The 12,091-nt window shown below is 34.7% G+C and overlaps 2 protein-coding genes across 6 annotated transcripts; both read right to left on the bottom strand.

Annotated features, from left to right (window-relative positions):
* Positions 1 to 302: 302 nt before the first annotated feature.
* Positions 303 to 8,091, bottom strand: LOC141900150 (uncharacterized). Of its 3 annotated transcripts, XM_074786917.1 has the most exons (15): positions 7,844 to 8,091; positions 7,563 to 7,583; positions 6,919 to 7,076; positions 4,806 to 4,942; positions 4,468 to 4,566; positions 4,250 to 4,363; positions 3,992 to 4,174; positions 3,748 to 3,897; positions 3,543 to 3,662; positions 3,319 to 3,457; positions 3,012 to 3,080; positions 2,437 to 2,718; positions 2,101 to 2,184; positions 1,800 to 2,006; positions 303 to 1,639 (listed from the first exon to the last, which is right to left on the bottom strand). In XM_074786917.1, exons 1-15 carry the CDS (start codon positions 7,984 to 7,986, stop codon positions 1,554 to 1,556), a joined length of 1,992 nt encoding a protein of 663 aa, XP_074643018.1. In that variant the 5' UTR covers positions 7,987 to 8,091; the 3' UTR covers positions 303 to 1,553. The 3 variants fall into 3 exon arrangements, with proteins under 3 accessions (XP_074643018.1, XP_074643020.1, XP_074643019.1); XM_074786919.1 differs by lacking the exon at positions 7,563 to 7,583; XM_074786918.1 differs by lacking the exons at positions 6,919 to 7,076; positions 7,563 to 7,583; positions 7,844 to 8,091 and adding exons at positions 5,583 to 5,740; positions 6,155 to 6,459.
* A 135-nt stretch (positions 8,092 to 8,226) lies between these two features.
* LOC141899502 (annexin A4-like) lies at positions 8,227 to 12,041 on the bottom strand. Of its 3 annotated transcripts, none has more exons than XM_074785860.1 (9): positions 11,884 to 12,041; positions 10,876 to 10,951; positions 10,655 to 10,749; positions 10,466 to 10,579; positions 10,220 to 10,337; positions 9,932 to 10,080; positions 9,607 to 9,784; positions 9,367 to 9,479; positions 8,227 to 9,285 (listed from the first exon to the last, which is right to left on the bottom strand). In XM_074785860.1, the coding sequence occupies exons 1-9, from the start codon at positions 11,908 to 11,910 to the stop codon at positions 9,163 to 9,165; spliced, it is 993 nt and encodes a 330-aa protein (XP_074641961.1). In that variant the 5' UTR covers positions 11,911 to 12,041; the 3' UTR covers positions 8,227 to 9,162. The 3 variants fall into 3 exon arrangements, with proteins under 3 accessions (XP_074641961.1, XP_074641959.1, XP_074641960.1); XM_074785858.1 differs by lacking the exon at positions 11,884 to 12,041 and adding an exon at positions 11,480 to 11,652; XM_074785859.1 differs by lacking the exon at positions 11,884 to 12,041 and adding an exon at positions 11,480 to 11,651 and having other exon boundaries at positions 10,247 to 10,337.
* Between the last annotated feature and the right edge of the window lie 50 nt (positions 12,042 to 12,091).

The following is a 12,091-nucleotide window of genomic DNA, read 5'->3' as shown; positions in this document are numbered from 1 at the left end:
CTAGTTGAAGTTTAATCTTTATGGTACATTAGATAATTCAGATCCAATCAACTGGATAACTGCTTAACTTGTGGTGTAGAATGAAATGTCCTGTTAAAACACTCCGTCGGTCTTTTAGGCTAAAGGAGAAATGATGCGGGGATAGTGGTGATGCTAGCATTGAAGCTGATGCCCATATAGGTTCAAATTCAAAGAAATTTGATACCATATCAAGTGTCAATCAGGCGGAAAAGATATCTATATCATTAACTGTGTCCCTCCTTAAATTCCATAGAGCGTATCATAAATAACAATTGCTTTTAAAATGGCACCTTTGATTTTATTTATTCACAAACTAGTACATAAAATATATACACAAGAATGTAATGATACATTAGTCAACAGTGATACATAATTCATCGGTTACGTTTACATCAAACCAGTAAATCATTTCTGCATCAGTTTCTGATTCAGTTCCAGATGCTTTAAGCGTTAGATTGGAATGATTGGACATGGAATTTAACTATTTTAACACCAAGAATAAGAATGTGAAATAAAATTAGTGAATGAAAAGATGAAGAATCAAATTTCTCAGTTCGTCGTAAATAAAATCAGATATTTGATTCGCTCAGATACTATTGGTATTTGAAATCTCGGGTCTCAAACCAGCATCTATTAGACTTATGTCTGTTCTACGATAGAATCATCTATGTGTATTCAAGCAAAACAAACTGAAGAATCCACTGCGAAAAGAGAATATTGCGTTAGTATATTATGTGGGCGATGTTTTTGATGTTTGCGGTAAATGCACAAGGCAAGACAAATAGAAGCAAATGATGTTGGAAATGAATCAAACAGTTGTAACTTGAAACAAAGAGATTACTATGAAATAATGAGATAACCATACATGAATAAGTTCTAACAAAGACTGCAAAACTTATTATTCATAACAACATTTTAACATTAATCTCTAGATTAATACAATTTTCTATCAAAAATCTCTTGATTGAGACTGCCCTCGACTTGAGAATTTACAAATTATGCCATTTGATAAATACAGAATAAGAGTCATCACAAGACTTCTAATGCAGTTATTGAAGATTCTAATAGAACTACAGGATACATATAGTTACAGGTAATCATTCTAAAATCGTCAGAAATATTTGTTGGGCCTTCAATCATTTTAACTAACTAATTATACAAATTACTCATTACACACTACTGACTGATATACAGTCATAATTAACAGCAGGACAACAAAACATCTAGAATACTTAATACTCGATCGCATTACCGGGAAATTACTAGCCCGATACATTATTATAACATATAACGATCCATATCATATCTGATACAGTAAATCAGATAATTATTAAAGCTACAATTGAACACTAGAATCAATAGACAAATGACTTGTTTTCTCGAGAAAAACAATCACAACGAATTTGTTCTGCAATGGCCGTTGGAAACAAACATGAGATGACATTATATGTACTATGTAGACACAATTTATACAGTGATAACAGTGTGGAACGGTTTGACAATGGGTAAGGCTTCAAGCTTCATGACAGTGATCATAATGGAATACGATTACGTAATCGATAAATAGATCGCTTGCGACGTCTGTGTGGTATTTTTTGCATTTTTATTTGTGTCCGACCTGAAAAAAATCACAAAAACCATTGAAATATCACGAAAAGCTAAGCGTAATCTGGATGATGATTTAGCATTTAAACAACATGTCCTTTACTTCCATGTGTGAGTAACTAGCACTTGCTAGTGACTGGCAATTGAGAGGTAAATTCAAATACTGTCAGTACCTTGGGCCAATTCTTGCGGTAATTCTTTCAGACCAAAAGCCATCATCAGTTCATCTAGTGAATATTTATCATTATGATCCAAGTCATAAATTTTGAACAGTCTCTTAGGAGGCGTTAATGCGCCGAGGTCTCGCTCTATATCGTGATATGTGACAAAATTATCAAATCTAGTGAAAGGTTTCCATTGATCAAAAGCATTCTCTAATGCTGAAAATAAAGAACAATTCAACGTACAATATATATGTTATTAGGAAAAGACTGTGTAGTAGAATGGAAAGTTAAAGGATGATGAACTTCATACCTCTTTTATTTTCAATACCAGGTACGACTACTTTATACAGTGGTGGTAAATCAGGGTTAGCTAATGCCCTCGTAGTCCTTATACCTGTAATACAAACAACACATGTCTACAATAACTGCTGACAATTCTGCACATACATGTATCAATCTGCAGTCTGGACCTCACAACATTTTGTAAGTAATTCTTTTGGGGATTTTTTGGATGATCATATTGAAGTTTGGATGAAAAGAATGCTGATAAAGATTTGAGTCATCAGTAACCAGGCTGCAGATTGATACCTGTATACTCGAGGGAGAATGGGAATTTATCTGTGCAAACAGGACAAGGAAATGATACCTCGAGTTGCTGTCTGTGAAGAGGATTCTGATTGAGATGCAGTTGATGGAAATGAAGTTGATGGAGACGCAGTTGTTGAAAAATTCGATGGATTCAAAGTTTCATTCTTAGGAACAGCAGTCAAATTGAACGCGTTTGCAATTTCATTGATAGTAAAGTAGCCATCATTATCTTTATCATATTGCGTCAGGTTTTTAGTGGTCAAATTCACATTTCTAATGTCGCTAACATTGATCTTGCCATCATGATCTCTGTCCCATTCATTAAACATAGTCTGCAACTCTAAACACGTAATAACAACAAATATATGTTTACAACAATCAGAAAAATACAAATATATGATACAACACAACATTATTACTAGAAATAAATCTACTATTGGAATTACATTTTTCATGCTAATAATGTCTCGAATGTCTTTGCTGTAATTCTTTTAAAACAAGGCACATCAAAAGCAACATAAATAACGAATTGTGATAGATCTATAAATAAAGATCTTTCCTAATGATTTTGAAAAACATTAAACAATAATGAATACAGTAAACTGTAAATGATTGGTGCATTTAAATTAATACCTTTCCTCGTTCGAATGTTTTCCAAACTCAAATGAGACAGACCTCCCATCGGTTTATTCGAGTCCAATTCTGAAAATGAACATAACATTTTGTTGATAAGAATACGTTCACAAACTGGCTTAATCTGAATCTGTTTAATTAATCTGGATTTTGATCCAGAAATCGACTTATGGTCCATCTATATATAAATGTTAGTAAAATATGATGTTTAATGCAGATCGTCTCAAACCAGGTGAATTTCATTGGTCCCAATTAAACAATCACACGCATAACACGTGAATCCGATATATTTGCTCCAGATTCTTACTTTTATCAATAGTCTTCACTCGTACTGTCAACTGTTGCTGCGCTTCTTTCAGAGCTAAAAGCGACGTTTGCTGTGAACTGATCGCCATCTTAAATCTCTGCAACGAGCTGTTAAACTCGGACATATTCAAATTCAAAATCTGCAATACGTATATACAAAAACATCAGCCGACAAAATCAAATCGATGACCGGGTATAAACAAACGTTTGCGATAAACTCCGTACCTGTTTTTCTTTTACCATATATTTATCGATAACAGAATTGACAGCCGAGTAAAATCTAGTATCGTTGTACGTCATTTCATGAGTTTCTTTATCACTTTCCTGTGTTTTATTCATGGATGACTAGAATTGGAATGATATTTTTGATATTCTATTCAATATTTTTCATACGGCGTTAAATCAAACAAGGCACAATCGAGAAACTTACCAATCTATCGAGTACTTCAGACACAATGCGAGTTACGTTGACCGTTGTTTGATTGGCGGTTGTCACATGATTCGAGGCGTGCCAACTTTCTACTTCATGAATACGATCGGACATTGAATTGGAATTGTTAACTAAACTTTGCAAGATTTTCTAGAAGAATGAATGTGAAAAGTTGGATATAAAACATTAGAGGAATCAGATTAACGATTTAAAGAATGTGTAAAAAACTACAATTGAAACTAACTTGTTGTTTTTCTACTAAATCTGTCAATACAGATACATGTTTATCAAAAGTTGAATTCATTTTCTTCAGTTCATCATTCATCTTATCGATGTCTTTCTGAAGATGATTCTCAGTTCCAGCTGATCTATCATTATTGCTTTTCGACGGTTTGGTTTGATTTTGCTTCAACGTTTCAACAATTTTCTGAAACGAAAATACAAAAGTTTTCAAATCGACACCAAATTTTTTGATAAGTCTGAGGATGAAATTACTACAAACCTTTAAAGACTCTATTTTATGGATAACATCAACATTCTTTGCACTAGTGTGTGATTTGAATTTGCTGATATCATCTTTGACAGTTGCTATATTATTTTCAAAAGTCGCGATATCCTGAAAATAAATTCTCAACATTTCTAATATTCAGTTAACTGTATATAAGCCTATTACCCGCGTATATAGAGAAGCCCACACGAATGAATGCCAGGCAACATTACCTTAGTAATCTGTTTGAACTGTTTCGGCAAATTTTTAAGCTCTGGGGCTGCGGCTAAACCCTGAGACAATTGTTTTGTAGTAGAATTGAGTAACTTCAACTAAAAAAACATTTGATTGAGTAGTATAATGTAGGGTTCATTACAGTGTGTAAAGAACAAGAAAAAGAATACACAACATTGATGAATAATGAATAAAATAATGCATTGTGACAGCGATGAAGAAAATGAATGATCCCGCAATGATGATATTTCAATGCATGTATTTAGTTTGTTTCGAGATTTTTCTCCGCTAAATCCCATCTTCAGAGACACAGTAAGTAAACATCGATGAATATTACCTGTTTATTGATATTGATGATAGAATTAGACAGTGGGGTTAGACCACTCTTCTCATCTTCGATTGAATTCGTAATCTCAGTTATTTTTGTGTGAAGCGACTGTAACTGATCAGGAGTACTTTCACTTCCGGATTGCACTGAAATTACAAACAAGTATGTTGACTCTCCTGACCAACAAACTATGCATTTTCAATAAAAATATCAATACAGAAATATCTTTTATCACCCCCATCCATATCTAGCTGTTGCTTAGTTGCATCCAATCAAAAAGCTTTTAAGTAACAGGTTCAGTAAAAGGCAATCATTTAAATCTATTTCCACTTCGCATCAAGCCGTCAAACAAATGCCTGAATATATCAACATATCCTTACAAGATCATTGGCAGGACAATAGATTAATAATGTGTTGTGGTTTCATAAACATGGCTCTAAAGTAACAGGTTCAGTAAAAGTCGATAATTCACATTAATTTCTATTTTAATTCAACAAATGCCAGAATTTATCGACATATCTTTACACGATCAATGACAGAAAAATAGATTCACAAATTCATCAGTTTTATATACATTTAATGCATTATGAAATAGCCACGTCACATGTCACACAAAGCGGTAACAGAACAATCAAAACTAGAACATATCACGGCACAGTCAGTGTAAACATCATATCTCATAACAAATAAACATCCTTCTAGATAACAGAAACAAACCAACGTGAATGACAAAATACCGATTGAGATACGACACCCAAAAATACCCGACATCAACCACAAAATTACCTGATATCACTTTACGCCTTAGAATTTCAATATCTCTGCGTAAACTTAACTGCATCCAAATTAAAGCACCGGCCAACAGCAAACAGATAGTCACCAGTATAAAAATGCAGATCGGTACGCAAACTGAACACAACGGGCATTTCCAAAAGGAACCACGCCTAAAAATTAAACCATCTTCCACGATCAGGTCACTAATACCACATCCATTTGAATAAAACAGTTTATCTAAATGCTATATCGTGTGATATAGCGGTCAGATGACGAAGAAAGAAGAAATCCACAACACCTAATATGAAATAGTGAATAGGGATATTTGAAATGGTTTCGATATCTATTCAACTATTTCATCTGAAAACTGTAACAGGAGTGAGGGATACAGTGACAGTGTTTCATCAAATCAAATCAATAAATAAATGCTGCTCTGATGTCATGCAATCTTCTTCAATTTCACAGTAGTTCATGTATGAATAATTCTTCACTCTCTACTGAGTTTCAAATCAGATATTATAATGTGTTTCTTTCTCATTATGGTCGTATTTCAATCGTTTCAAAGCAACTACTATTTTACATACGTTCGTATCACGGATTTTTGAGCAGGTAGAGCGAATTCCTCTTCCGACGAGTCGGATTCAGAACGTAATAATTCGTGGCCCCGTTTCTTCGATGATTTCGTTCTCTTCGTTGTTTTTCCATTGCTGACCAGCGCGTCCAGTTCGCGGCGCTTCTTCATCTTCTTGGCTGGTTTAAAGTCCACATTGATGCGGGTTTGGCCGTCCAGTTTGGAGGGTAACGGCGTAATATGAGACTTAAAATCGGAAGAAATTTTGGAAATTCCAAAATCTCATCTAGATTTACTTCCGTAAACACGCTACGCAACGGGCTAAATATCATCGCGCCAGTGATTGGTCTGTAAATCACATTGACGTCACTGCCGCGAAAATCGCACGTGTATTTGTTTACAAATCAAGTGGATAAGAGGGGTCGAATCCTTCAATAGACCTTAACTAAAGCCTCAATTAATGAACCTCCGAAGAGAAAACGGAACCTGTAAACCTAGACTATAAACCTAAAACTGCTTTAAGACCTTATCCCAAAACCGACATTGATTTCAAATTTCTATTTTTAAAACAGCAAAGAATCCTTAAAACATATGATTGAAATTGAAAACAAATGTTTCAACCAGACAAGTCAGACCAAACCAGACTAGATGTAAAATGAAGCACGCCATAAATACAGCTAGGCTACATTTTTTGTTTTTACTCTAAACATATGATGTTTCACTGACACAGATAAGTCACTGTTCTCTCGTCCTATACTGCACACCACCAGTACATACCTTTCATCATAGACTGTTTAATGTGCTTTACTTCATCCATCAGTATATAACAAAGTATGAACAAAACTCCGATACAAGCGATAACTAACAGTGATGAGAGCACAGTACAAAGCATTCGCATACTACAGCAGTTTGATTGTTTCGGGCTGGATTTATTCCTGAAAATCAGATTCATATTGCTTATATTCCATACAGTTTTTCTTATTTTTGCCTCATGAACTACAAATCTTTCTCAGTTAGGTTGTAAGGGTTTTTTCCAAATCGGTTTTTTGATTACCTTTTATAGTGCATGGTAATTTCAGGACTATTATTTCCTGGTAATCATCTATTCTCTTAATTAATATATGTATAATGCCATTTAATTAGCGATAACAAAAAGAGAATTGCACCAGATTTACGAATGATTGAAAAAATAATTGTTTTTCATTAAATTTTTCTATGGGAGCATTGGTTAGTTTCTGTTATAAGTTTGTGAAGCATCCTTTCAGGAATGGAAGCTGAAGCAATATTTGATGTTTATCTGCAACACACTGTCTCAAGATAAAATGATTTCTGGGGTACAGGATGATTTACATGGATATGGATATAATGTGGCTGGTAAAAAGGTGGTTTGGATAAATTCATGGCTATTTAGCTCATCTTACCTATTCGTCAATAACCTATACCTGGAATATAATACGATATGGCTGAGCTCACAATTTCAGACATGTCACAGTTGTGTTTGACATGATATACAAACTAGGTCATACTAGCACGAATACTATACAAACTAAGTTTTAATGTATTATCATCAAGTCTCTACTCGAAATTTAAAACGGACCAGGACCATACCTATAACTGCTTATCAAACAGGGGGATACTAGATGTCTCCCAACTGATTATACTGCACTTGTTCAACAGAGATCAGACATTACTTCAAACTTACTTTTTCTTATTCGGAGTTCTAGATTTCTTGTTCAAATTTGCCATAGAAAAATGTTCGACAAGTTCTCCATCTTCAGACGCGCTGTCATCAAAATCAGCTAATAACATAGGCTTCTGTATATCTTTTCCATTTGGACGCATCATCTTATTTGACACAAATCTGTTTAAATCAGATGAACAAACTTTTCTTTGGGAACTACTGTGTCAGGAAGTGACTTGTCTGACTGACGTCACATACCGTAAGGTGCTGCCTTGAAGTCAAGGGTGGCTGACTCAGACACTATTAAGCACAGAGCCTAACACCAAAAAACAATCCATCAAACGAAAGAAAAAAGGTGATGGGATTCACTACTAACAAACAACTCTATGATGACATAACTTTTATTAGATATCATTTGTATACATGTGATATTGAGAAATGAACTGTATTTTCACATCAGCAACAGATTGAATTAAAATAGTATCATATATGTTATCACACCCCCAGTAAACTGTATTCAAATTCTAGATCATTTGAACTGGCTTAAAATGGTACCTGGGAATAGATTTCAAATAAGGGACTTAACTGGTATAAACCTTTAAAATATTACCCATATCCACATAAATATGTAACAATATTTTATTCGCGTGCAACATTAACCTTATTGATTAAAAACGACCAAACGCGGAAGACAAAATTTCTGTTTTTTTTAAACCATGCATATAAATGACAGTCTTACATATGTATAAAATATATCGGAATGTATACAAATGTCACAGCTTGTATTCAAAACGAAAACAGCGTGAAAAACGTAAACAGGCTTTAATACAATTAAAAATATATATTGCAGGAATACCGCATTTATATATGTAATGGCATATACATTATAATGACAATACACACGATAGACCATACTTAGTGTCTAGGTTATCACGATAGACCGTACTTAGTGTCTAGGTTATCACGATAGACCATGCTTAGTGTCTACGTTTTCAGTTAAGGCTAAGAAAAAATTGATACCTTGTTTTCCCGCTCTGCTGAGTTTAAAAGTTGACCCGGCCGGCCGCCTATCTACCCTGTACATTACTTTTTTTTTAAATCGTGATAAATTCTACTGTAACAGACCCGGCCGCTATAGAAATGAACTGATTACAAATTTTATCATATTTTACAAAAATGACCCGGCCGCTGCGGCGAAACAATGTATCATTTCTGTTTAGCCTAAAAGTTTTTTTGGAGACAGGAAATCGGTGCATTTAGCAACAGATGGATATTATTCGTCTGTGCATGGACGTATAAACTAGATACGTCCATGATACAAGATGGATTTTTAACCATTTTTAGTCTCGAATCAGTTCTAACAACAATTTTCTATAATCTCCAGAGCAATCGCCTTTGATAAAATCATCCAGTGTTTGTCCGTAGTTTCGAACGAATTCAGCTTTTATTTCGTACATATCAACCTAAAAAGAGAGAAAAAAATCCTTGTTTACAGACAGAAAAATATTGAAGTAAAACTATCGTCATTTATCAATTCAATTTACCTCGCATCGGGTGACGATAAGTCTGATTAGTGTATTATCGTCTGTTCCTAAACCTTTCATACTTCTATACAGTTGATCAGCGAAGAAGGCGGCCTTATTGCGCACGCATCTCACTGCAAACAGTCAATCAGATTGAAATTATGATCGTCATTTAGTTGAAGAACGTTTTTTCTAAGAATTTTTCTCATTAATTGCAAATTCGTTTAATCATCCGGAATGACCTATCTTATGTATAATTACCGATGGCTAAGAGACTGTCTTTGTAGTTTCCACTTGTTTCTGATTTTATTGACTCTTCGATCGTCTTTTTCGATACGACTCGGTACGCGTCAAATGTGGCTAAAAGTTGTGGATAGCTACGTTTACAGAGGATCAAATTAAACACTGCTTCATCGGTTCCAAATTTCGCCTCTCCAGCCTAGAATCGGAAATGATGATTACAGAGAAAACGACAAAGAGCGAAGCCCGGATTTCAGGAGCCTCGGGCATTTGAAAACGAATTCATGTTTTATTTCTTTACGGTCTTGTAATCTCTTGTATAAAAACTTAAATCGAATGTTCCAACCTGATATAAGTCATCTGCATCTTTCATAGCTTGATTTTCATCGATAATCGTGGTTTCATCGCGTCCCGCGTTTGTTATTGTTACTAAAACGCGTTTGAAATTACCGCTAGTTTCACTTTCCAGGTCGTTCTCCAGATTTCGCATATGGTCTGAAAATTTGACCGACCCAAAGCTTATTCAGTAACTGGGAGTATTTACTAGATATCGCACGTGTAATAATGAATTTTCAAAAATGTAAATTTTCAATATACAGAATTGATAACATGCATACTGAAATGATTTACTCACAAGTATGATTCGTCTGCGGATACTCACGGGTCTGATAAGCTTGTTTTATTGCTTGGATATCCTCATTGGATCTCGTACAAATTATCTCGATAAGAACTTGTTCATCAGTTCCTAAGCCCTATACAATACACTAGAATTGATCACTTGGAAGAGACAGCTCTGATTTTCAATATTTCGATGGTCTGATCGTCATTTGTTATAGTTAATGAATATTCAATGATATTGTTTAATCAAATGTTTACATACTTTCATGGCGGCGCGGAGCTGATCTGCGTCATACTGTTTGGGATCTTCAAACAAGGCGCAGCACAGTTGCTCGAAATTGCCGCTTAAATCGCCTTTCAAATCGGTAACCAGGTCCTGAGATGTAAAATCATCGAAGGCATCAATCAATCATGTCTAAATACACTGTGCTTTAAGTGGAAATTACTTTACCTTGCCGAATAGACTTTTGTATGATTCGGAAATTTTCATTCGCTGCAGCGTATTGTGTCCGGCCAGTACTTTTATGATAGCGTCTTCATCCGTTCCTAAATTCAAGAACAAGTTCACGCATAGTGATATTTTCTGTAAGACGCGCGCAATACACGATAGAGATACAAATTTATACATTTGTTAACCAATCGATACATCACCTCACATCCGTTAACACTCACCTAAACCTTTCACGGCTTTTCTCAGAATCTGGGCGGCTTCATTTGGATCGAAATCCTGTTTAGCCCTGACTGTTCCCTAGAACAGTTAAAATATTAATTCATTCGAAAATGTCGAAAAGTTAAAAGGTTTCTCGTCTAATTGTGAAACCTATTCAAAATATACTATGTAGAATACTTATTATGAAAATCTGTCATATTTTACATGGTTTCAAAATTCAAAAATGTCCAATCGACTATCTTTGACTTTTAAAATGAATTATATTGAGTTTATAGAATAGAATGGGATGTATTCTATTGCTCACAAAACTACATTTGCTTAGAGCAAAAAGACAATACAACGTCAATACAATATAATATCAGAAACGAAATTCTGTTTTATTTTGGATGGATGATAGCTAAGGCTAATATCTAACCAAGATAACACGCCACAGTTAATGTGTGACAAAAAATAATGTTATTCGAAATATTTGAGACCTCTTCGTATAAATAAGGCAAGCTTTTCGGAAATTGGCAAAAAGCGGGCAAACAGATATAAAGTGAAATTCGTCACAAACAACTCGCATATAGGAAGGTCGGGAAACCTTTATTAGTAAAATATACTTACACCTTTTTTCCTTATATTTTTAGCCATTTGCATGATATTGTGTGCCTGTTTCCCCAAAGGGCAACCCATATTTAATCCTTTTTTAACTCTTCTCTACAGTTAGGAAATTTATACTGAACCGTTGTGACTACGGGTTGTAGAGGTTTTATAATGTGAAAGATGGAATACAGTTTGTATCAGGTGGAATCGCAATCTGTCACTCTTTAACCGTAAGCTTCATTAGACTTGCTAAAATCTCTGCCGGAATAATAGAATACACATATGCAACAAATGTGTCATCTATAAAATCTAAGCTTTGATTAGGCTTTTAACGGTTACTTGTACTACACTATAACTTAATTATGGGGAATACATAATTCTGAATTGATGTCTAGGCGTCACGAAAAACGGCTAGCCCCACTTACTTCGATATTTTCTGTTTTTTCGTGCATATCTACACAGTGTGGACGAGGACGCACTGAGACAGAAAACAAGTTTTTTTACACTTCAACTATATAGCAGAGGAACCATTGGCAATCTGTATTGCGAAGGATTGAACAAATAACTTTATTCAAGCCGCCATATTTCACATTTCTAGTCAGGGGCCACGGATTCAGCCATGGTATCCCGTGC

The sequence above is a fragment of the Tubulanus polymorphus genome, chromosome 2 (genome assembly GCF_964204645.1).
Source record: "Tubulanus polymorphus chromosome 2, tnTubPoly1.2, whole genome shotgun sequence".
NCBI lineage: Eukaryota > Metazoa > Nemertea > Palaeonemertea > Tubulaniformes > Tubulanidae > Tubulanus > Tubulanus polymorphus.
Note: the sequence above shows the minus strand (reverse complement) of the source record. Positions and strands in the feature narration are given on the sequence as shown.